The 26,293-nt window shown below is 37.1% G+C and overlaps 3 protein-coding genes across 4 annotated transcripts; 2 read left to right on the plus strand and 1 right to left on the minus strand.

Annotated features, from left to right (window-relative positions):
• The first annotated feature begins 20 nt into the window (after positions 1-20).
• On the plus strand, positions 21-11,887 carry slc37a4a (solute carrier family 37 member 4a). 2 transcript variants are annotated; one of them, XM_089121420.1, is made up of 10 exons: positions 21-212; positions 3,286-3,312; positions 3,388-3,546; positions 4,944-5,176; positions 7,059-7,302; positions 7,694-7,852; positions 9,061-9,146; positions 9,420-9,533; positions 9,782-9,920; positions 11,203-11,887. In XM_089121420.1, exons 1-10 carry the CDS (start codon positions 155-157, stop codon positions 11,367-11,369), a joined length of 1,386 nt encoding a protein of 461 aa, XP_088977546.1. In that variant the 5' UTR covers positions 21-154; the 3' UTR covers positions 11,370-11,887. The 2 variants fall into 2 exon arrangements, with proteins under 2 accessions (XP_088977546.1, XP_039526719.1); XM_039670785.2 differs by lacking the exon at positions 21-212 and adding an exon at positions 2,894-3,148 and having other exon boundaries at positions 3,264-3,546.
• A 44-nt stretch (positions 11,888-11,931) lies between these two features.
• trappc4 (trafficking protein particle complex subunit 4) lies at positions 11,932-13,806 on the minus strand. Its single transcript, XM_039670787.2, has 5 exons — positions 13,601-13,806; positions 13,319-13,493; positions 12,846-12,949; positions 12,491-12,617; positions 11,932-12,361 (listed from the first exon to the last, which is right to left on the minus strand). Exons 1-5 carry the CDS (start codon positions 13,773-13,775, stop codon positions 12,283-12,285), a joined length of 660 nt encoding a protein of 219 aa, XP_039526721.1. The 5' UTR covers positions 13,776-13,806; the 3' UTR covers positions 11,932-12,282.
• A 2,503-nt stretch (positions 13,807-16,309) lies between these two features.
• sgcg (sarcoglycan, gamma) lies at positions 16,310-26,155 on the plus strand. Its single transcript, XM_039670655.2, has 8 exons — positions 16,310-16,796; positions 18,696-18,890; positions 19,057-19,158; positions 19,305-19,392; positions 19,738-19,857; positions 21,895-21,967; positions 22,473-22,596; positions 24,113-26,155. The coding sequence occupies exons 2-8, from the start codon at positions 18,696-18,698 to the stop codon at positions 24,287-24,289; spliced, it is 879 nt and encodes a 292-aa protein (XP_039526589.1). The 5' UTR covers positions 16,310-16,796; the 3' UTR covers positions 24,290-26,155.
• Positions 26,156-26,293: the final 138 nt, after the last annotated feature.

Below are 26,293 nucleotides of genomic sequence, written 5' to 3' on the forward strand. Positions count from 1 at the left end.
AGGTGGAAGCAATGGGCTGAATTAGGCTAGTTTGACCAGTATTTCAGGAATTTACAGCATTTAGACGAAATCCACTAATCTATAAGAAAAAAAAACATGGAGATTTAAGGACCGTGTGTCGGATCGACATGGTTTGGTCGTGGATAAAGGGTTAATGAAAAGTGTTTGCTTCCTGGAACAGACATCCGAAAGGCAACCTCTGGTTCACGGAAGTAGGCATGTTATTATTTTCATGATTATCAGTTATCAGATTTTTTTTCACCGTTACCCTTCTACTAACCTCTCAACTCACAGAAACGACATTGTTGTTACTTGCCGGTTAGCTAGTGGATGATTTTTGTACTGATTGTGTTGCCACGTTTGCGAGCTGCAGTCTCACACCAGCTCACGGGGCACTGAGCAGCAGCATGTCCCAACTTTTAACTATTGGTAGGACGAAAAATACCCGTATGTTGTATTACAGTCACGTCTGTATATGTTATGTTAAACACAACGCATTTCTGCAAGCAGCATTTTGGCCATAAGTAGTATATATATGTTACATTTAAATAGACATACAGTCCCTTTGCTTTCGCATTGCTTATAAAGTTTGACCGATACGTGGTGCTGTTGTCAAAAAAAAAAAAGAGATATTGTCAGGATTTTAAAGGGATAGTTCACTTTGAAATGAATTTTTGATATGTTTCAGCTTACCTCAAGGGCATCCAAGATGTTGGTGTCTTTTTCCCCCACAGTATTTTCAATTTTGATATTTTTAGGTCAAACCGTTCTTGTCTGTCAGTCATATAATCGAGGTTAATGGGGTCCACCTCAAAGAGCATGCACAGAGAAGTCCAAATTAAACATGATTTAATGACTCGTAAATGTAAGTACACATTGATGGCCTATAAGACACGAAACGAGCAGGTATCAATGTGTATCAATGCAACGTGTATCAATGCAACGAGCACAGACAGAAGCGCCCTCGCCCTCAGAGTACTTGGATGTGACTGTGATTACAAGAGGTAAAAACAATATAAATACTGTTCGTTTCGTGTCTTAGGCCATCAATGTGTACTTACATTTACGAGTTATTAAATCATGTTTAATTTGGACTTCTCTGTGCATGCTCTTTGAGGTGAACCCCATAAACCTGCATTATATGACTTACAGACAAGACCAGTTTGACCTAAAAATATCAAAATTGAAAATACTGTGGAAACAAAGACACCCTACATCTTGGATGCCCTTGAGGTAAGCTAAAACATCTCAAAAATTAATTTCAAAGTGAACTATCCCTTTAAATAAGGGGGGGTTCCAAAAAACCCCCGAAAAAACTAAAAACAAAGCAAAACCCAGAGGTTTGTATTAAAATACAAATTTGGAAAAAATGGTTGGCTAAAATGTTTTAATTATTATAAATACGGACAGAGAGTGTTATTGCAATTTGATTATTTTGTTAGTTTAGTTTGACCAGATACCCTCAGCACATGTTGCTAGGTTATGTGTTGATATGGTAAAATATGACATTAAATGTCAAAATTCAAAATGTCGTACAGACAATTTTGGTGCATTCACATTCCCTGAATCTGAATGTGCTTAGTGACATACTACACATCAAATTCAGAAAACAGTAGGTGAAAAGTAACTGGATGACCTACTACTTGCGTGATATTTTGAAGTTTGCATTTGATGGACACTTTACTTTCCCATGAGACCACGGGTGAGGAGTTGTGAAAGGCAGTGAAGTGATTCAACTGATCCCATAGGTAGGTCACAAATCAATTTTCAAATCAAATGTAGTTGCTATTGTACAGTATGCAAATTTAAGATGCAGCTGAAATATCACAATATAATGCACTATGTGCCATTCACCAAGTAGAACATTTTAAAGAGTCTAAAACTAAAAAGATTTTAGTTTCAGTGTCTATTTATAATGTAGGGGGTGGGACGCTTTGCGAATGGTGTGAATGTGGCGTAAGTGTTTAAAATTCAGTCAATAATGCAAATTCGCTGCATTAATCAACAGAATGCGTTTGAAAGCGACTTCTGTGACCTGTGCATCACTACATATACTGCGCGAAATAGAGTGCCGAAGTTACGACGTCACTCTGTTGGCCAAAACGCGGAAGTGAGTTTTAGCACTTCCGGTTCCCTCGCTCTAAAGTCTATGGGATTTTTGAATGGGTTTTTGTTAAATCGCATGAAATAAGGTCTGTAGTGAACAAAGACTTTAAATATTTTCACGTTTTGATCGATGACATAGAACAAACAGTTATAACCTGCTTGTGTTTTTTTAAACTTTATTGTGTCTGCTTGTGCTTTTTAAAAACTTAACTTTATATACGCTTTAAAATGTATAAATTTTGGATTAACTTGTAAATATTATCTTGATAGACAAAACATGTAAGGGTCACAACTCTTTGTTGAACACAGATCTTATTTTTTGATGGGGAAAATACATAGCTTTTCGATCGGAACCCATGCGCCGCTAGCTTCTGAGTTGTCCTACAAAGTGACGTCGTCACTCCGGCACTCTATTGAACCGAAATGTTGCTAATGTGACCACACCTATTATTAGCGGTCTGACCTGGTGTTAGCTGGATTAGCTGGATTTTAGCTTTTTTAGCTGGATTAGCCTGACAAGCTAAAACCTTCCTGATCATCTAAAGAAGAGGGTAAAACCAGTCTGCTAAACCAGTTTTAACTGGGCTTGGACCAGGCAACTTCTCAGACTGCAACATAGTTCGGCCCACATCTGGTACACGCGCAATGTTGCTCTCTGGGTTTGGCTGGTTTTACTTTTTTTTTCTCACCAGGGAAGTGTTGAAAAGGCTGTAAAATCTACTCAGATTTAAAGCAAGGAATACATTTAATTCAGCAGGAAAAAAATATAATTATAATTAGACAACTTTGTGTTGTTGGTGGTGAACATTTGGTGCTCGACCCCTAAAGAGCATTCACAACCATAGTGCAATCTTACACAACACACGTTGCCAATAGTCAAACCTATAAACTGTCACATACATACAGACCCCCACGTCAATCATTAAACTCCTCAGATTAGGGGATCTTCAAAAACACCCTCTTCACAACAAGTTTAAGACAACAACAAAGTAGAAATAGTAGAAAAACATTGGCTACAGACAACAGCAGACCTGCTGCAAAGGTAACGTTTCAGTTCAGTAGAGTACGTTTGATTTCGGCCCATGACACAGTTGTTTGCCGGAGAACACTCCAAAGATCTCTGCCAGGTTGACCATTAACCCTGCCATTGATTACAGCTCTTTCCCCGGACCTCACCAGCTCTTCATGTTCCACGGATCCACACTCGTGAGTTCATAGCCCTCAGATGCTCCTGGTAACTGTGTCGAGCTGAAGAAGACCCTTACTTATCATTTTTTAAAGTTGTGCCAACCATGGCGAAGAGCGGATATGGCTACTACCGAGCTACTATATTCCTGGCCATGTTTGTGGGCTACACGCTGTATTACTTCAACCGGAAGACATTTTCCTTCGTGATGCCCTCTGTAATGCAGGAGATCCCGCTGGATAAGGATGATCTGGGTGAGCATGTGCAACTAGTCGCTTGTACTTTGTCTTACCTCTCTGTCATGTGCCCACTCATGTTTATAACCTATTACACATGCATTCATTGGAATTACAGTAAATGAGTATGATAAACAATGGACGGAAGGCACTAAGACAGTGATATTCAGTGCCCAAATCATCTTGAATGAAAAAAAAAGCTCCCAAAAGGATTATTATTCAGATTTAGCTGAATGTCAACAGAACGTAATACACATATTTGAATAAACAGTACATTTCCAGTGATTGATAATGTATTACCTAATAGAGAAGATGTTTGAGACTGTCATCTTTTGATGTCATGAACAGATAAATATTATAAAAGCAGCACAGCTGTTAATAATAATAAAACTATTAATAAATGTTTTTCTTGAGCAGAAAATTCTGTATGTCTGAATCTGACTGTCTGTAATTATGCTGAAAATTCAGCTTTGCATCATAGGAATTAATTACTAATTAAATTATAATAATACTTCACAATATTATTGTTTTTTACTGTAAAATGCAGCATTATGAGCATAAGAGACTTCTTTCAAAAACATGTAAAAATCTTAAGAAAACCCAAAACATTTTATGATAGTCCTTTCCACCCTGTTAGTGTGTATGAAATGCAGGTGTAAAATATTAAACTTACACACTGTGACATTGATTCCCCTGATGTGACATCTTAATTTGAGAAACATCTCATATGTCAATGCTGCTTTTTAGTTGTGATCTTTTTGATGTTTTATCAACATAATTGTTTATTCCCACTCATACACATTCCACCCTGTTACTTAACATTACCCAACTGAAATGTCATCAAAAAAATGAATTAAATATCAGAAAGTATCAGGTAATATATTTACAGATTCACATATTCACATATCTAAGTTCCACCCTGTTAAAAAAGGAAAAAAAAAAGCTGTATGATGTCTAACTGTCTAGAAAATGCAACTGAAATGCATGTTTAGTTTCATTTTTTTTCTTTAAATGTCATGATTATATAAACAGAATATCATTTACAAACATTTATACACAAATTTGGCCTGTTATATCATATTCGATTATCATTAATTTCATACATGTGGGCTGATTAAGCTGAACCGGTGTTATTTTCTGAACGCCAAATAAATCCCTTTGCTGACAACATTTCATGAGATCGACCACAAACAATAATGTTAAAATCACTGAATCTGCTTTGGTGTGTTGGCCCGGATCTACTTTATCAGCACATTGATTGAATTGCTCTTATCACTGAATTTACAGTTCATAAGCCAATGAAGAGTGATAACGCATTTGGAATTTCTCTTTTGCCCAATCTTTGCAAACCCATATGTTCTGAATTGTAATCACTTCCTTCAGAAGTCTAATCAATGTTTCTTTGTGCACTGCAGGTCTTATCACTAGCAGTCAGTCGCTGGCCTACGCCATTAGCAAGTTCATAAGCGGAGTGCTGTCCGATCAGATGAGCGCTCGATGGCTTTTCTCTATTGGGCTGTTTATGGTTGGCGGCATCAACGTGGTTTTCTCTCAGTCCTCCTCGGTGGTGGTGTTCTCAGGCCTGTGGTTTCTGAATGGACTGGGTCAAGGTCTAGGATGGCCACCGTGTGCAAAAGTACTACGCAAGGTATGGGTCCGTTCCTGCAGTATAACGTTATAGACTTGCATTGTACATGAAAATACATATACTCAGGATCTTTATTGCCATCGATGGTTCCATGAAGATCTTTTAACGTCTATGGATGTTAAAACAGATACAGGCAAATTAAAACGAATACATGGCCTCTGACTATACATTGAGGTCTTATAGAGTGAAACGATTGTTCTTCTGTGCATTATGTATATAACAGGACGTAGGCCAATAATCGGAGTATGTTAACCTCATTAATGGGGTCGGTTATAATGGTGCCGCCGGTGGCGATATTTTTTTTCCCAGGATGGTAGGGGAAGACTCATCAATATTCATTAAGGAGCTCATCCCTGATTGGTCTGATGACCTACCTCTAACCCCGCCCCTAAACCTAACCGTCACTCATACACTTGACGTCACCTTGGCTACGGCAGTTCATTGGAACGAATGCGTCAATAGAGCCGCCATCTTGAAACAGGGGAGCCCCTCCACTTTAATGCATCAGCGTCAATGTAGTAGACACAGGTCTAACGGAAATAAAATCACCATAAATCATCATGAATGCGATTTTTCTTGTTTTTTTGGTTTGTTCCAACGGTCAGACATGTATTTATCATTGATTCCAGAAAGAAATTTTTTTTTTTTTTTTTCAAAATCCGTGAACATCCGTGAACATCATACACTGAACATCATACACTGCACAAAAGTCCGCCACCATCAATGAATTTGACGTAAAGGCAAAGATAGCAGCGTTACCTAGCTACTTCCTATGACAAGGCCCCTGTTCCAAGATGGCGGCGGTTTTGACGCATGCTTAGAGCCCCAAGGTGAGGTCTAGTGTATATGTCTATGACCGTCACTGAGGACTGACGAGCTACCTCTAACCCCGCCCCTAAACCTGAACCGTCACTGAGGACTGACGACCTACCCCTAACCCCGCCCCTAAACCTAACCGTCACTGAGGACTGACGACCTACCCCTAACCCCGCCCCTAAACCTAACCGTCACTGAGGACTGACGACCTACCCCTAACCCCGCCCCTAAACCTAACCGTCACTGAGGACTGACGACCTACCCCTAACCCCGCCCCTAAACCTAACCGTCACTGGGGTTAAGACCAATCAGGAATGAGTTCCCTAATGAATATTAATGAGTCTTCCCCTACCATCCTGGGAAAAAAAATATCGCCCGCCGCGAATGCTACCCATCGAGATTTGCTACTTACTGGTTATGCGCATGCGCAGACTCAATTTTGCGCAGACTCAATTGACTCAGGTCAATTTTCATGTGTTATAATGTAATTTCCCTTTAAAAAAATGCTAACTACCATATGAATATTTGTACGGTAAGCCAGCTGAACAAGAATGACTGAAAGTTTTAGTTATTAAGGAAAGATGTGCTTTGACAAGATTAATATTTGATGATAATTTTTACTTTTCACAACGTTTTAAAAATAAAAACAGTAGTCTACAGTATACAGTAGCTACTCGTAACTTAGAATTGTATTATAATTGTATTTCATATAATATCAATCAACATTTTCTGTGATCGATTCGCACTACGGTAGCATTTTTCGACAAGGCGGCATAAATCGTCAGAACTCCGGGTCGAGTAAGCTAAATAAAAAAATTTTGCTACCGGTAATTCACATCCTCGGCAAACGGGTTCATGACAGTCTGGAGCGTGAGCTTCCTGTCGCATAATGACACCTACATCTTGGTTGGCCTAAAGTAAATTAACCTGTTAAATTAACTATCCCTTCAACAAATGGAAACTTATTGTACAATGTATATATATTTAAACTGCTGTATACTTTATATAATACCCATATATTTCAGATTCAGTACTACATATGAGATGAATTCATTTGTTTCAATAGTGGTTTGAGCCATCTCAGTTTGGGACCTGGTGGGCAGTGCTGTCCTGTAGTATGAATTTGGCTGGTGGTTTGGGGCCTATAATTGCCACACTGATGGCCCAAAGCTACAGCTGGAGGTCCACGCTGTCCATCTCCGGCCTGACCTGTGTGGTCATGTCCTTCTTCTGTCTGCTCATTATCCGAAATGAGCCCAGTGAAGTCGGACTGCCTAATATTGAAGCTGGTGCAAAGAAAGGCAAAGGAGGTATGAAGACTTCACAATCCTCATGCATGTGTATTTTATATCAGTAGGAAATAGGTTACATTAAGGAATTATAAGGAGATGGGAACGCTGCTTTATGTTATATAAATTTCCCATACTCTGTTGTCTTTGCTATAACTGGTTCTGCTTATATAGGTCATTGCTGTTCTATGATGTTGTGGAAGTCTGCATTAGATCAAAGGTTTCACTCACTAGTTCTTTAAAGAATGAACTATTGGACCAAAACAGAGTACAAAGGGGTGTGTTTTACTGTGTCTGTGTGTTAATTTATGTTTTTTTTCTGTCGAAGGTCACTCGTGTTGAACCAATGGACTTTTCTGTCTCTCCTCTAATAACATTTGATCCATCTGGGCTCTATACCTTTTGATTTCAGGTTCCAGCAAAAATGAAAGCACCTTCAAAGAGTTCATCTTTTCTCCGTATCTGTGGGTGTTATCGTTGGGCTATCTGGTGGTGTTTGGGGTGAAGACTGCTTACACTGACTGGGGACAACTTTTCCTCATCCAGGACATGGGCCAGTCAGCACTAATGGGTACTGTGTGTGGTCCAAAGTATTTAGGCTTTGGTGTTAGGCTTCAAATGTGCCCTGATGAGGGCCTAATAGGTGTGGAAGCTTGTTTCCTCAATGGAAAAAAAAATAATAAAGGTAATTGTGACTTTTTATACTGCAATTCTGAGTTTATATCGCACAATTGCACGATGTAAACTGCGATTCTAAGATAAAAAAGTCTGAATTGCAAATGCAAGAAAAACTTCTAATTGTGAGATGAAAAATTGTTCCTTTTTTTATTTTTTTTGTTTTGTGAAACAAAAAACAATTGTGATATATAAACTCAGAATTACATTTGAATTGCAGGATGTAAACAGATTTATGAGGGAAAAAGTAAGAATTGCAAGATATAAACTCAGAATTATGTGGAAAACCGTTTGAATTGTGAGATGTAAACAGATTTATGAGGGAAAAAGTAAGAATTGCGAGATATAAACCCAGAATTAGGAGGAAAAAAGGTTTGAATTGTGAGATGTAAACAGATTTATTAAGGGGAAAAGTAAGAATTGCGAGATATAAACCCAAACTTATAAGGAAAAACGTTTGAAATGTGAGATGTAAACTGATTTATGAGGGAAAAAGTAAGAATTGCGAGATATAAACCCAGAATTACGAGGAAAAACGTTTGAATTGTGAGATGTAAACAGATTTATGAGGGAAAAGGTAAGAATTGCCGAGATATAAACCCAAAATTATAAGGAAAAACGTTTGAAATGTGAGATGTAAACAAATTTATGAGGGAAAAAGTAAGAATTGCGAGATATAAACCCAGAATTACGAGGAAAAACTTTGAATTGTGAGATGTAAACAGATTTATGAGGGGAAAAGTACGACTTGTGAGATATAAACCCACAATTACGAGGAAAAACGTTTGAATTACGAGGGGGGGAAATCAAAATAGCAAGATAAAAACTCGCAATTGTGAAAAATAAAGTCTGAATCGTGAGATTAAAAAGTTGTAATTACCATTTTAATTTTTTTATTCTGTTGCAGAAACAAGTGTCCATAGATAGGTGCAGCTTTTTGTACTATGAAGACATTTTCACTTCTATAAGTTAAAAAGTATGTTTTGATAGAGACTGTCATAATACAATTTTATATTATTTCTCTTTTAGAAATAGCTAGCTAAGTGTGCGATGAGACTTTTGGGTTATGGAGACTTAAGTGTGTATTGGTGCTGATTTTCACAGGCAGTTCCTTTATGAGTGCCCTGGAGATGGGAGGACTGCTGGGTAGTTTAGCTGCAGGATTCCTGTCAGACAGGGCCGTTTCAAAGGTGAGTTTATACTACCAATGTCTATTTAAATGAAATCCAAAAACCATGAATGACAAACAATGAGCCATAAAGTACGACCACAATATCATTTTTCCCCCATGGTTTTTTGATGAATAGTTCAAAAGAACAGCATTTATTTGAAAAGAAATCTTTTGTAACATTGTATATTTACTGTCACTATTGATCAATTTAACGTGTTCTTGCTTAATTTCTTCTTACTGACCTCAGTAGTGTATCTAAAGAGGTGGATTTTTCTCTCTCTTGTATTTGCAGCATGGATTGCGCCTGTATGGAAACCCTCGCCATGGGCTCTTGCTCTCCATGATGGCTGGGATGTGTGTCTCCATGTACCTCTTCCGGACTACTGTTACAGCACACAGCTCAAATGTAAGCTCTTTACACAAAACTGACGGATAATATCGATGACTCATCCTGTACTACAAATAATTTTGTCCAATCAAATGCTTCTAGTAGAGAATGTCCCTCCCCCTAGTACCAACTTCCAATGACTAGCAATTAGCAAAAAAAAAAAAAAAAAAAAAAAGACAAACCTACCCAAACTGCATTTAACCTAGAAAGAAAATTGCAATTATCATGTCTGTAATGTACTGGTTTTATTATGATTTTACACACAGGTCTGGATTCTTTTGTTGGGTGCTGCTTTTGGCTTTTCCTCCTATGGACCGATTGCCTTGTTTGGAGTTCTAGCCAATGAAAGCGCTCCATCGAACTACTGTGGAACCTCTCATGCCATCGTTGCCCTGATGGCAAACGGTGAACATTTTTCTCCATTTTATTCAAAGTCCTTTGTCCACACTAATGCTTTTCCTGGAAAATGTATTCTACAAGTATGGTTTTATCTGTCAGCTACTTGTAGAATAAAATAAGCAGTAGGAACATCAGTGTTAGGACTTTTATTCTGTGTTTTCTAGAGTATGTATTTTATTAGGATTGGGTATCGTTTGAATTTTAACGATTCTGATTCTGCTTATTGATAACGATTTTCATCGATTCCTAATTTAAAAATCTGCTTTACAAGGAACTTTTGCCTATGGTTTAAAAATACCGTAGCAAAAACAACTAGCCTAACAAATATAAATGCCAAGCATTACTAAAGACAAGTAAACAAAATAAACAAATCAGCAATCGCACAATTTTAGGCTGCGTCACTTTAAGAGCTGCACGGATCCAATACTGTTACACATGCGTTTTTTTGTCAACTGTTTACATACACTTACCCCTAAAACCGTATTCTGGACAAATGTGGGCAAAATAGTTTTGATTTATTTTTAAAAAATACTTCCCGTGATCTGAGCAGTACAAGACTTGGCTACTTTTCCTAAGTTTGCCTCCTGAGCACACACATATTTCTTTTGACTCAATTCTACAATGTTAAGTGGGTGAAAAAAACTCCTTAATCTTGTATTTGGGTCAAAAATGGGCACCCATAAAAATGAATGGGAAAAACTGTAATTTAGAGCCTTTTAGCTCTAAGAACTTATTGGAATGATATTTTAATGTAGTTAAAAAAATCAAACATAAAACATAAAAATAAGCATAATTTACATAGAAAATATGGTACTTTTTGAAGTAAATAAATTCAAAAATACCCCCAAAATAAAAAAACACCAGAAACGGATAGACAAAACTTTATCGAAGACAGTGATATAACATTTATAATAAATAAAAATTAGTATCACACCTGAGTCCTCTGTGCCCACATTTGTCCACAATTACAGGATACAGTTTGAGGGTTAAGACACTGCGTTTACGAGGATATTTTGACTTAATTTTGTCTGTATTTGTCTGTTCAAGTGCAAAAAAACACACAGATGAGCACGCTTTGAATATGTAGAGCATAGAAAACAGTTTGCAGGTCTTCTTGCGCTTCGAATGGTTCAAAGTCACGTTAGAGCAATTGATAAGATTAATCGAAATTTTACATTTTATAACAAGTATCCAATCCAAATTAGCGTTCCAAAAGTCGTTACATTTACATAGCCAGTTGTCTATTTCAAAGAATACTAACGTGCTTTTGTGTTTGTTTTGCCCGCAGTTGGCGGTTTCCTGTCAGGGTTGCCATTTGGCACCATTGCTAAACACTATAGCTGGAACACAGCATTCTGGGTAGCAGAAGTAGCCTGTACGGTCACCACAGTTGGATACTTCCTGCTCCGAAATATTCGCACAAAGATGGGAAGCTTACCTAAGAAGGATGACTAAACCGAGTATTTTTAGATACGGTATAAAGGACACAATTTCTGAAAATGTCTAGGATTTAACTTGTGTGTTTATGAACAATGGATGAATTCAATGTGGATATCTATTCCCAAGATATTACATTATATTTTTACCAATGTACAAAATAGGATACCATGTGTCCCTTTCAGAAGCACATTGTTATTTATTCTGTTCATTTTGAAAACGGATAACAGTATTTTACATTGTTCATCATTTTACTTGCATTACAGAACTCACTAATTAATCGTTTTATAAGGCATGTTAAAGCCAATTCTTTAGTGGTTGTAAATGACTGCCATTAAATCTGATAGAATAACATTTATTTCTTGTACTTTTCATCCGTTTCAGAACTTTAACTGGTCCTACCTCTGTATCTTTAGTATTACAAAATCATGTAATGTGTATGATGAAATACGTGACCTAACTGTAAGTTATATCACGTGACTGTTCAATGCACAATGAAATGAGTTTATATAAATAAAAGATTTAAATATTCATGATATTATTGTTTGACCTTCTTTTAAAATTTGGACTGAACGGATGATACAGTACACTTTTTTATTCTGTTGACAGAACGCAAATTACAAGTAAATTTCGTTTCATTTGGATAGACACCAATAAACATTTTTTGATGAAACGTATTGAGCATGTTGTTGATCACATTACAAACTTAAACTGTCCATGTACATTATTTACAAAGGTTATGTCTCACTGTGAATGTGGGACTTCATTTCAAAAAAGAACATAAACGAGACAGTTACAGTGGTCTTAAACCGAGCTTGAGGAAAAACGCTTGAAAGGATGGAAATCCTTAAGCCATTTCTGTTGACCGGTTTGACTCCAGAACTTCTAGAGGTCCTGTCAGGTGGATGAACACACTCAATGCAAGTCCAGTTCAGGATCCGGGTCCAAATGTCCCAGCTTTCTCTGCTATTTCCAGAGCCATCTTTAGGTTTTGGTCAAAAAGCTCACATCTGAAAGAAATCATGCATTTGTTTTTGTTATACACAACACAACCTTGTTGCATCAAATACCAGCATCAAATTAAACTGCCTGCAAAGCTAAAAAAAAAAATCCATAATGTTTGTAATAATAAAAAACACCTGATAGGCATCTCTAAAGAGTAGAAAGGATTCTTCAGTGCAAAGTCTGAGTAGATTTCGTAAATCTTTCTTAGGAGGGCATCGATGCCAGACTGCCGAGGGTCTGCCAATACAATGAATTTTATGCCTGCAAAAACACATAAACAAGTCCTGTCAGAATCACTGGTTTTGTTTGCCACCAAATTAACACATCATTCTATGTCTTAAAGGAGCAGGAAGTGATTTCTGAGAAACGCTGTTGAAACTGGGTAGGACAGAGAGTTTGGGTTGATTTCAAATATCAACAGTGTTTCTCAGAAATCACTTACTGCACCTTTCATATCATTTTGTCATTTCAACAAGAGAAAACATAGACCTGTGAGTGTTTGAAAGCAGTGCAGTTTAAACATATCCGTCTCCAGCATTTCAATACCAGAGCTGCCAACTTCAGGCGACAACTGTGATCCAATGGCAAACAGCCTTAGAAAAGACAGGAAAAGGCACATCGAATAAAAACAAGTCAGTTTCAAAATACATAACAGCATATTGATGAAAAAATGTATGGTTTAGTATGCTTCTGACTATGTTTTATCTAGCCTATATTGCACTACTGATCACAAATTTAAAGTCAGTAGCTTAGTTTCTTTTAAAAATTATAATGAACTGATTATAAAGTTATAATCAGTTCCCACAGAAATATTAACTCTTTTCAACATTGATAATAATAGTAAATATTTCTGATATTATGCGGATGGCTTTTGTGTTTCAATGAAGAAAGTAAGTCATATAGGTTTGAGAAGACATCACAATAATAATGTAGTGAAATATCTATTAAGGAAATCTACTCACGAGTGAAACATTGAAGCCAGCATGAGCTTCTCATTGGATGAGAGTCTCTGTCGGCCGAATTTGATGGACACCGGATAGTTAGCAGGATCTTTCAGATATTCCTGGATCTCCTTTCCTTCAGCCGTGTACTTGCCATTCACATCCACTCCGTTAATGGAAAGAAGCGCATGACCGACTGCACAAAAGAAAACAATTCATATAATTCACAATAAACGAAGGTTAACTGACCTACAAATATGTATTAATTCATGGGATGGTTTGCAGACACATAAAAACACGCACCTCTGATCCCGTCCCGCTGTCCGAATGACACAATTACCTTCTCATCATGAATCTTTAAAACTAAATCAAGAGGAAAGCTGAACGTTTTTTCGACTTCAGTTCGAGGTACATAATTATCGTATTGGTAGATGAGTCCACCAGCCTTATTGACAACATATACACTGAAGATCGCCATTTTCTTCCTGTCAAAGGGGCAGTCATGTGACTTTGTTTGTGGAATGAGGAAATAAAGTCGAACAATTTAAAAATAATAAACAGGCAGACAATGCAAGACCGCATACACAAATTATATTTTAAATATAACAATAGTATTATCATGCAGTATTTTTTTTTTGTAAACGATTGAATTAATGTGTTTATAGTTTGATTTTTGAAACTACATTTCCCATAAAACCATACCCACCGAACGCTCTGATTAACCAGGGCTTATATTTCATTTCCAGCATCTTTCCTTTAATAAGTGTCTTATTTTAATGTATTTAATTTAATATTCGAGTATCAGTATCATTCTTATTACGGTGTAAATGATTACCCAAACAGCTACTGAAGAAGGTTAAAGAGATAGCGCTGTCACATAGTACCTGTTACTTTCCTCCGCGCTTTCAGGATGGACTAATCACGGTTGTTTCTGATGAGTCCTATTCAAGATTTAATTAAAAATATATATGTTGTGCCCATTTCATTTTTTTATTCAGTTATCAGTCTTTAATTTGTTATTTTTAACGTTTCATTGAGCACATATTAAAGATTTAACAAAATCTGCATGCAGTTTGAATTCTTTTTTTCATAGCTCCCACGCGCCCTCTGGCAATGCAAACTTTCGTGGGAAACGGTGACGAACAGAACATTCCTAACAAAAGTTCTTTAACTTTTTTTTTTTTTTTTTAACAAAAGCCACTAAATTTCACTCATAGCCTATAATCAGACATCATTTCAATCTATTTATTTATTGTTTTTCAATATATTTACGTTGAATGTGAGAAGTTATCAAGTGTCATGGCATTATGAATGGAACTTTATGTAAGCAAACGTCAAGAATTTGTAACCTTTGTCCAATTTCGATGTTTTCACAGCTCCCTGAAAACTATCAACAAAACTGAAAACATCTGCTATTCTTACTTTTGTCAGATATATGAATGATTGAGAGAAAACAACAAGCTGTTCACAGTCCATTTTGAGAATTAATGTCGATGTAGCTAGCTGCTAGTCGTATTGTTGTCGTCTTTGTCTGACGTGATTTAACTTCTCCCCAGTTATTCCATGAAAACACGGAAAGCTGTGAAGTGATAAATTACTCTGTTTCTTCTTTGGGTTGACATAAACATTATAAAAGTGTTTGTACACCGACTGCAACTGTGCTAGGCTGCTAGCGATAAACGCTTTCACCGGAAAAAAGATTACCCTACTTCCGGTCTCGGTCGCCATCTTATGAAATGAATCTGCAGGTGATACAGGTCAGTGCTCTTTAAGTTTTTATGTTGATTATAACAGCAATGTTCGCTGCTTTGAGACATGAGCAGTATATCGTGACGCTTTTGTTTGCTCCCTGCTGTGTGCGTTTATGCGTTTTGAAAGAGGCCTCTGGTGTTTGAGACACTCTGAAGGGAGGGTGGGATCTTGTGCTTTTAAAGCTAGCTCGCTAATGCTAGCCTGTCTGAAAATTGCCTCCTTTTCAGAGCTTTTATTTATTTTATTTTTTACTTCCCTGCTTTTATTGACCCAATTCAGGTTAGGTTCTACGCTTAGGGTAAATTCAGGTTGGTTGTGACACTTTTTGCCATTGAGATGATGGTAAAAAGTGTCCCAATCAACCTGAATTTATCCTATTTTATATGATAAAACTCGGTTTTAAGGTATAAAAATGTTAATTTGCTTAAGTAAAATTAGCTATTGTCAATGTCTAATTGAACAGACATTTGTTTTCACACTTTAAAAAGTCAGGGTTGTGCTCTTGGTATACTTTCAACTCAAAAAGGGTTTAGGCTAGCTTAAACTTTAGATGCTCAGTTATGGAATTATATGGAGACATTTTTTTTCTGTGTTGTATTTTCAATTTTTTTTTAATTTTCTACTTGTTATACATTTATGTGAAAATCTATATACAAGTAAATGCATTTACATATATGCATTTACTTTTAGTCTATTCGGATATTTCCCTTCTATAGAGCATTTCCAACACTTGTTTTGCTAGATAAGACCCTTATTCATCGTCTGGAATCGTTTAAAGCCCTTATTTGAATCTGCACTGAAACTCTCATTTGGACCTTGAACCGTTTGGTTTCCAATTAAGTCCATTATGTGGAGAAAATCCTTGAATGTTTTCATCAAAAACCTTAATTTCTTTTCAACTGAAGAAAGACATGGACATCTTGGATGACATGGGGGTGAGTAAATTATCAGCAAAAGTTTTTTTTTTTTAAAGTGAACTACTACTTTAGTCAGGTCTTTATTATACATTCTGTTTGCCACAAACAGCTCTGCATGGTAAATAAAAGCGAGATGAAACCCGTCATTGTCTTTGCTGGCTGAGGGAAGCCGGTTCTCTGACTACAGCATTTCTCAAACCTTTAAAATTTAGGAAATCGATACCGTTTGTTTTATACCAGTTATGTTAGAGATACAACATAAAACAAGCCAGAAGCCCTGCTGCAGCTGGCAGAGAGACTCACACATCTATTAATACTCCTTTATTGAGCAAGACTCACTGTCCAACAGACAGGCAGATCAATGAGCGAATCCTCTAACTTTAGTTTCCTCTCCAGAGCTCGTGCTTACAAAATGACTCACATGCATAAAAGTCAAACAAGTGCAGAAAAAGATCTCTCGACAGTCATATTTTCCTTCTTCCCGCGCACTCTACCCTTCCTCCCTCCCCCTCTCGCTCTCCCTGAGAAACAACACAACCAGCTACTGTTGTTTAAGTTTCGCTAACACTTATGAATCCACTATCAAGTGTTCAGTAAAGTCTCGCATGTGCGTAACGCGAGGTGCAGAGAGACCTCTGAAGGATATGTGAGATCCTGAAAGGAGGTTTGGGGAGGGTGTCCGCACTGAGACTGATCCAGAATCAGATTTATGGAAGGCAGCTGTTGAGGGTTTGACAGACAGACGGATCGGAGGACTCCAGCACTGCTGCGCAACACAAGCAGATTTGAGCCTGCAGAGGAGTGTGTCCGGTCACACTAAAACAGCAAGGGTAAGTCACGCTTTAAATTCGACTCTTTTTCTTTCAATCAAGTTTGACTCATGACTTGATCTTTTAAAATATATTTCTTGTTTCTCAACACTAATAATGTTTGAATGGCCAGAATATGTGGAATTGTTAGAGAAATGAATGAAATGACAAAATTAAACCTGTTTATATACTCAATTTAACAGTATTTTGTCAAAACAATGGCCATTCTGTGTTACATTATACCATCTTTACTCATTAATGTTATCCATGTCTTTATCAAAATGGCCACACATGTTTAAAAAATACTTTTTAATGGGGTGCACTTACTTTTGCACAGCATTGTATCTTTATCCCTTGTTTGTCATGTGGTCTAAATCATAACATCAGCCTATTAAATTAAGACTTATTTAGACTTTCTCAGTCATAATGTTTGCGCTCTAATCATTATTTCCAACACTTTGGCTGTTTTTCCCCTTTTAAAACGAGAGCACAGTCCTGGGACCTATTTTTAGAGGGCCGAGGCATTACGGCGCGCTGGAGTTATGCAGACTGCAAGATTAGACTGAGTGGGGAGAACTTCATACAGCTTGTTATGTTTGCCCACAGCCTCTCTCCGCAAGCTCTTATCTGGGCTCCTCAGAGAACTGGTTTTCCCACCTCATAACTGTTTATCCTCCAGCAGAACTCCACACAGACACAGCGCAATACCACGCCTGCTCAATCTTACTGGATTCGCACCATATTTGATCAGGTCCGGCTTTGACACCACGAGGATCTTGGAATCTCGGTTTAAAACAAAGTCAGACTCCGGTGGTTTGGAAAGGCAGAGTTTCTCCTCTTGGCAACTTAGATGAGGCTGGAAACAGTGAAAGAGCATCAGTAGGGTGGGATCATGGAAAAAAGTCCTGAGGGAGAGACCGAGAGAGGCTGTCTGTGAGCAACTTGTGGAGTCAAGATGTTTACTTTCTTACAGGACTTTAATGATCCTCTGCAACCATTGATATCATATATAAATGTTTAATTTCTGGCTGGTAATGGGAGTAGAAAGAAATTGGATCATGCAAAACCAAACTCAAGGAATGTTTGGATGAATTGCCATGGGGAGACATGAAGGCTGTTTTAGTTTTTCCTTCATCTGATTTAAAGTAAATGCTGCGCTACACTTACTTCTGACAAAATCTCAAAGATCACTTTTTTGACAGAAAACAGCATATAGAATAACGAGATTTACATTTTATCAAATAAATGTGAGGCTGATGCTATGCTGGTTACAAGTATGTTATGTATGCCAATATGGTTTTAAGAATAAGATTTTCGTTTTTTGAAAAAACAAAACAAAAAACTGCTGCATTACATTTAAAAGGTAGTAGTAAATACGTTTATAATGTTGCAAAATATTCTTGTTCTTTTAAACTTTCTATTCAACAAAGAATCCTGAAAGTTTCCTAAAACTGTTTTTAACATTGATATAAATGTTTCTTCAGCAGCAAATCAGCATATTAGAGTAATGTGGAGTAATTATGCTGAAAGTTTTATTTTATTTAGAAGGCACACTTATGTTGAAAATTGCGTTTGCCCCTTTCATAAGTATTATGAGTGTTCTTAGTATATCAAGTCTTTTAAAGCATACTTGGCAAAGACCTCATTTACACCTAGTATTAAGCGAATGAAAAAGTTTTGTAACAAAACTGCCTCAATGCTTATTAATATTTGAAAAATCATAATCATATTATGTTTGAAATACATCCAGAACAAAAATTATGGTGTGTCAATTTTTAATAACAAAGTATGTTAGTCCAGGTTGTAAATATTTCACGCATACTTTTATGAATTGTTTTAAGTTTTGATAGAGTTGCATGAGGTATTATTCGATTAGAGTGAGTCTTGACTAATGAGTTAAACACTAATGTTGATTGTCAGATGGTGCGTGAGCAGTACGTCACCACCACAGATGACTCTGGGACCCTGGCTTCAGTCTCAGAGTACATCTACATGATCGGCATCTACGGCTGGAGGAAACGCTGCCTCTATCTGTTTGTTCTGCTTCTCCTGATCATCCTGGTGGTGAACTTTGCCCTTACGATCTGGATCCTGCGAGTTATGTGGTTCAATACAGTAAGATGACTTTACTCAAAGCACTTTAGATCACATATTTGATTGACTTTAATAGAAATATTAATCCATATTTGGATTCCTAAATATTTCGATGAGCATGTTCAGTGGTGATGTTGCATGAAGTCACACGAATGTTGAGAGCTCTTTGTGTTATTGACTGTTTCAGGAAGGCATGGGATACCTGCAAGTCAATGCAGATGGGCTGAGACTGGAGGGAGAATCAGACTTTCTGTTTCCTCTTTATGCCCAGGAAATCCACTCCAGAGAGGTAACGATAGATAGATAGATAGATAGATAGATAGATAGATAGATAGATAGATAGATAGATAGATAGATAGATAGATAGATAGATAGATAGATAGATAGTGAGTGAGATTTAGTCACCCATTTTGCTCATTCTTCTCTTCATAACAGGATTCATCTCTTCTGGTGCACTCCTCTGAGAATGTGATGCTCAATGCCCGCAATGCCAATGGTGACGTCACAGGAAGTGTGTCCGTAGGTATGAGACATAAAAAATGTATTATTGGTTATACATCATAGCCAGACAGCAACATAGTGTAGGCCAACATCCGGTGGATGTGGGCCGGATCTGGGCCGACACTATGTTGCTGTCTGGGTATATGCATGATATATATTTATTAGTTGAGTTCATGATTTTGTTTAATGTGGGTCACACAGAACATGCCTCATGTCTAATAGGACAGCCACAACATGAAACAAGCCATTATAATTTAATAATGTGACATATTTCAGAGTGAAATTAGACATTTAATGAAACTAAATGTCTTTCTTTTGGTAGAAAGTGTGATGTTTGTCTACATTCTCTCCTTTATTCTGTTTGCAGGTCCCAGTCAGGCTGAGGGCTTTGGCCAACACTTCAACATCAGTTCAAACCATGATGAAAATGTGTTTTATGCAGATAGAAATGGAGCTGTTGTGGGAAAAGGAAAGCTCCGTGTAACAGGTGAGTCTGAAACTAGACATGCATAATGTACAATAAAAAACAAAAAAAAGATAATCTGCGTGTGTGTATTAATAGTATTGTTATAATGATAAAAAAGTACTGTTGCACTTTATGTTACTGCACATATTCATTAAAATGTTTGAAGAGCTAAGTTAGTATTTAACGTATGAAACAGTCGCTTTAACACAGTGGTTAAAACTGAGATTTCGCAAACAACAGCTCTGGCCTTAACAACACACATCCACTATTTCATGATTCACAATGGGTTTACACACTAGATTAAATATTAATACTTCATCCAAACTAGCCTCTAGCTATTTCGATTTTGGTTATGCTTAGGTGAATTTCTTAAATCTTGCCAAGACCATTCTTTAAATCTTATTTCACCCCGGAGTCAAAAGAAGAAATTATATTTTATTTTAAGAATGAACGCTGTGTCAGGACTTTTTTTTTTGTTATTTTCTATTATTGACATTTTTATGACACATGTAGCAAATTTCCATGTCAAGTCTCATTACTATGATTTGAAAAAAAAGATGTTATTATTATTTCAATTGTACATTGCTTACGCATGAATGTAGTATTTGTTCCACATCTTAAATATATGCTGATTTTGACTGAAAAATAATTGGATTGGATTTTATTGAAAAAATTTCCCAATGCAGAAAAGTAATGGTACAATATATATATATATATATATATATATATATATATTATGCTGAAATAATGATCCGGACATTTCAGGTCCAATTTCATAATCTGTATTATGTTAAAGGGTTGGTTCACCCAAAAATTAAAATTCTGTCTGTATTTACTCACCCTCATGCTGTTCCAACCCCTTAAGACCTTTGTTCATCTAAGGGAACACAAATTAGTTAAATAGGCAAATAAGGCAAAATCGTTAAAATAGTATAAGGCAAATAAGGCAAATCGTTAAAATAGTCCAAGTGACTACAGTGGCTCAATCCTAAATTTATCAAGAGAATACTTTTTGTGTGCAAAACAAACAAAAAGAACGACATTATTTCAACTATTCATTTCCTTCTCTCTGGGTCTCGAGTCAGGTTACTAGTTTAACAGCGTATGATCTGTTGTTGTACGTCACACGCATCACACACATGACCAGTGTCGGTCTATAATAGTGAGCCTACGTGTGACGTAGCTCTACGCAATTACACTAGTTTAACCGACTAGAGGCCCAAAGAGAAGGACATGAATATTTGAAATAAAGTTGTTATTTATGTTTGTTTTTGCGCTCAAAAAGTGTTCTTGTCACTTGATAAAGTTAAGATTGAGTCACTGTAGTCACTTGGACTATTTTAACGATGTCTTTAATAACTTTTCGGGCCGGCAAGTTTCAATCCCTTAGAAGCCTATGGACTAGTGTGGAGGAGTGATCCAGCTCTCAGAGTTCATCAAAAATATCTTAATTTGTGTTCTGAAGATGAACGAAAGTCTTACGGGGTTGGAACAACATGAGGGTGAGTAAATACTGACAGAATAGCCTCTATGGGTTTGTCTCAGCACGCCCAGTTACATCCGGTGCTGCGTCAGAAGCCGGTTTTGCGTAAGGTGGAGATAGTGTCAAATTACACTTGCTGTTTATAAAAACGTCCGTGAATGATGTTAACAACACTGTGAGCCAGTTAGCTGTCACAGAAGAGTAAAACCGAGAAGTTATTTAAATTATATATTTCGAGCTACATCAACAACTTTGAAGGTTAGTATTCTCGCATATCGTACGAAATCCAACTAGCGAATCAGCGTTTCTAAAATCGTTGTCTCCATTTCTGAGAAAACGGATTTTATTAAAGTTTTGCCGCTATACACTTTACTTTGAAGTAAAGAAGCTGACTGAGATTTTTTCGGACACACGTCAGCAGGGTTCGTGCATAGAGCCTATTTTCATTTTTGGGTGAACTATCCCTTTAATAATTGCAATGATGTGATTATTTGCTGTAATGAAATGTCACATCTGTTACTGAGTGATCTGTAGACTTTCTTTGTCTGATTGTAAGTTTTCTTGTGTTTGGACAGGTCCAGAAGGTGCTTTCTTTGAGCATTCGGTTAGGACTCCTCTGGTCAAAGCAGTCCTCAACAAAGAGCTAAAGTAAGCATAGACTACATAATTCATAACATCATTTCTTCCCATACTCATTGCCATTACTGTAAAAAATAAAGGATTTTGGTCGTTAAACTTATTTAGCTTATAAACTAAAACTAACTAGCTTACTTTAACTTAGGTTTTTATAATTTGCTCCAATTTTGTCTTTGCATATGCTGTGATATTTTTGTATCTCAACCCCCTTTAAAAACATTATTGCTTACAAATGTCAGCCTATTAAAAGTAATGGTACTGAGTATAACTTTTATAGAAGTTTCCAACAGGGCATTAACCAGCTGTGATCTTTGAAGTCTAAGAGTCACGAAGGCATCTGGTTGTCAACAAAAGCTTAATTCTTGGGGGGGGGGTTTTCTCCAAAAATGACTTTCCCAAATAGGCCTAAATATAATGCAGTTTCCTTCCGTTTCCATGTATGAATTTGAGAGTATTTTGTGGCCATCTTGTGTCTAAACAATGCATTGTAACTCAATGCATTCCCCTGTCATTTAAGACTGGAGTCTCCAACACGCTCTCTCAGCATGGATGCCCCAAAAGGCGTTCACGTCAAAGCCTTGGCTGGAAACGCCGACGTGACGGCACATTTTGACATTCTGCTACACTCAACTGCAGGACTGGTAAGCACACCTGTCTGTGATTTTCAAGGAATCCAGAATGTTAGATTTTTCATGTGTGTTTAATGAGGGATGGAGCTACTCACCTTTGCCTGATCTAGCGTAACTCATATAATTTGGTTTTGAAAGAATTTGAGGACTTTGTATTGTTGTTATTTAGCAACATTCGTGTTTTAGCAAATCTGAGCACAGTCTGAACACATGTGAGACTACTTGTGTCGTCTTCTTCGGATAAACAGTAGACTTTAGCAAAAGTCTTGTGTTTATTCTTCCTTATTTTCTTCTAAAATGGTTGTTAATGATAGCACAGTATTAGTTGTATTTAAAGAGGTATTGACATTCATTTTTGTAGTACTGTGAAATATGATCCTTGAGGTTCATGAAACCCTGAGGTTTCCAAAAAAGGGGCCAGATTCTATGTTGTCGACACATGACAGATATGAGCTTGAGCTGACAATAGACTAGCTTGAGATGGGACATAAATGTACATATCATGCACAAAAATGAACAACCTTGTTTTTAAAGAGTGAAATTTAAATATTCCCTACTCTTATTTAAACGAACGAGTTCACCATGGGTTATATTTTGTGTATAATGTTGTTTCGATATCTACAGTATTAGAAACAATGAAACTTGCAGGATATGTCAAAAGATCAAGGCTAATTTGTTCTATCCAGACGGTCTTTAACAAGCCGAGGGAGCACACGTCACTCCTCTCCTCACAAAATTGCACTGGTTACCAGTTGCCGCTCGCATTAAAGGAGTAGTTCGCTTTTAAAAAAACTTTTGCTGATAATTTACTCACCCCCATGTCATCCAAGATGTCCATGTCTTTCTTTCTTCAGTCAAAAAGAAACTGAAAAAGATTTGTTTGAACAGGAGAGTCACGAACGTGCATCACAGAACAGAGCAAGGCGAGCATTTGTGCTTTTAAAACTTAAACTTTTTATTGTATTTTTGAAATGAGCGATCGTTTCGCTAGATAAGACCCTTATTCATCGTCTGGTGTCGTTTAAAGCCCTTTGAAGCTGCACTGAAACTCTCATTTGGACCTTGAACCGGTTGGGGTCCATTGAAGTCCATTATATGGAGAAATATCCTGTAATTTTTTCATCAAAAACATTAATTTCTTTTCGACTGAAGAAAGAAAGACATGGATAGTGTGGTTTTTTGAAAGTGAACTACTCCTTTAAACTCAAGTCACTGATTTTGCCTGCAGAACAACCACTGGCTCTGCTCCCTTTTACCCAAACTCATTACTTCAGACTTGCGTGCCATCCAGAAACATGCACTATGCAAGTGAACGCTGTATTGTGGTGCTAAAAGAGGCACCAAATCTCTTTCCCTGACCTTTTTCTGGTCTGTTCCCTGCTGATGATGAAATGACAACCGGAGATGCTGAGTCCGTGGCCACTTTAGCCCAACCCTTTAAATGAACTGTATTTAACCCAAAGTGAATATGAAGGGTTAATCCTTATTTAATTGAATGCCTCATTATTGGGGTTTCTGTATGTTTCAGCTGATCTTAGATGCTGAATCTGTTCGTCTGCCGACATTACCAGTGGGAGAAGCCCGGACTTCAGGTGATTCTCAGGGAATGTACGACATGTTTGAGGTGTGTGTTTGTCCCAGCGGTAAGCTGTTCCTCTCCAGAGCTGGTGTCTCCTCGACCTGCAGCGAGCACCAGGACTGCTGAATGAGCTTCTGTCTGTAACATAAACAGTAGTAACAAATCTCCAATAGAAACAAGGATTTGTCTCTGAGCAAGGTAAAAAAAAAAAGCCACACTAATTTAGTTACAAAATGTATTATGTTACTGAACAGTTGTTCCCAACCCTGCTCCTGGATTTCCACCAACACTGGACGTTTATGTCTCTCTTATCTGAAACACTCATCTGACGTCTTGTTCTGCATCCAAATTTGCGTCCTAAATAGTATTTGAAATTAGAATGAATTTGTCCCAAATCATAGCATGATGAAATGAGGATTCCAAGGATGGTCTACTTTTTCCGGTTAGAGTCTGAAGTGCAGATCCATGTAAACTCTTAATGGCTAATATCGCCCACAACCCATTGCATGTTGGGCGAGGATTCAATTAGACAAGCAAAACTAAAAAAAGTTAAACTACAAACATGGCGGTGTGCGAGTCCAATGGTTAAGTAGAGAGGTTTAGAAATTTTAGAGGGTTTTATATGATTATTTCAGTATGTAACCTGACAAAAAATATATTTATTCATTATTATATTTCATCTGCAACTGCAGTATGAACTTTGAAGATACGTTTGGTCATTATTTTTTAAATGCATCGTTATGCAAACACAAGAAGTGTTCTCCACATGAGAGATCCACAACATGCTAATACATTACTCACTGATGCAGTAGGAAATTGAATATGGAGGATTTGAACTGTGACAAGATGACTGACAGAGCAGTTTAAATGGCGACAGGATGCATGTAACTTGAGTCTTTACTTGCGTGCAGTGTTGAGGACACTCTAGGAACAGGGTTGGGAACAATTGTTACTGAATTTTAGCAGTGAATGGGCAACTCTGGCCCTTTAGAGATCCATTTTTCTGTAGAGTTTTGCTCCAACCCTAATCAAACACAACCAAACAAGCTAATCGAGGTCTTTAAGTCCTACTAGAAAGTTATAGGGAGGTGAGATCCACTTTGCTTACAACTTTCTAGTAGGACCTGAAGATGATGATTAGCTTGTTCAGTTGTGTGTGATTAGGGTTGGAGCAAAACTCTGCAGGACGGTGGATCTCTAGGACCTGAGTTGCCCAAGCCTGGCCTAGAGGGTACGTTTATCTGTTTGGTTGGGGTTTCATCATGATAGGGAAAATGAAATGTGTAGTATAGACAAAACACTCTCATAGCAATTCATAACTGTTTTACGTTTGGTGGTTAATTCGCATGAATCCATATGATCTCATTTGTATGTTTCCGTACGATCTGCTTGCACCCACTGACTTGTAGGTTTAAGGGTGGTCCTTCGTAAAAAACAAAACATGGTTCCATACAAATCATGTTGTAGTAATTCATGCAAAATCACCACCTCTTAAAATAGTTAAATTTTCTCATGAGATTGAGTTGGTATATAGTTTGAAACAAAATGATTGTCTTTTTTTCTGTTATGTAAAATTTTTTCTAAATTAGGCTGGGCAATAAAGGGGCTGGTCAACAGCTGACATCCTATGCAATATAATTTTGAGGTGCAATAAATAACCAAATTCTGTGTGTTGAATATCAACTATTGTTTAGAGATGCATTCGTTAATAGGTAAATTGATAACATAAAACATTGATATGGTCGTGCCTTGAGCTCCTCCGAGGGTGATGATATACTGTATGCTTCTGTAGTCAGTTTGATTTCAACATTTTTGTAAAATATGAAAATTCCCACTCAAGAACTACACTACCCACAATCCCAAATCCCACTTTGATAAAGCATTGTAATATTATCAGATTTAATTCTCTGGTCTGGGTTGTAAGATACAAAGTGCTCTTGGATTTTGAATTTTATACGCAATGGTTTGATATTAAATTTGGCATCTCTGTTATTTAGTTATCAAGAATGCTAAATAATCCCTATGGCAGCTTGAAACATTGGGATTTGTGTTTCTTTTTTCCAGGACTGTTTTGTGTATGTACTGTATGAAAATTGTGAGAGTGATAATTTGTATATATATATTTTGACA

The sequence above is a fragment of the Pimephales promelas genome, chromosome 16, assembly GCF_988280905.1.
Source record: "Pimephales promelas chromosome 16, fPimPro1.hap1.1, whole genome shotgun sequence".
NCBI lineage: Eukaryota > Metazoa > Chordata > Actinopteri > Cypriniformes > Leuciscidae > Pimephales > Pimephales promelas.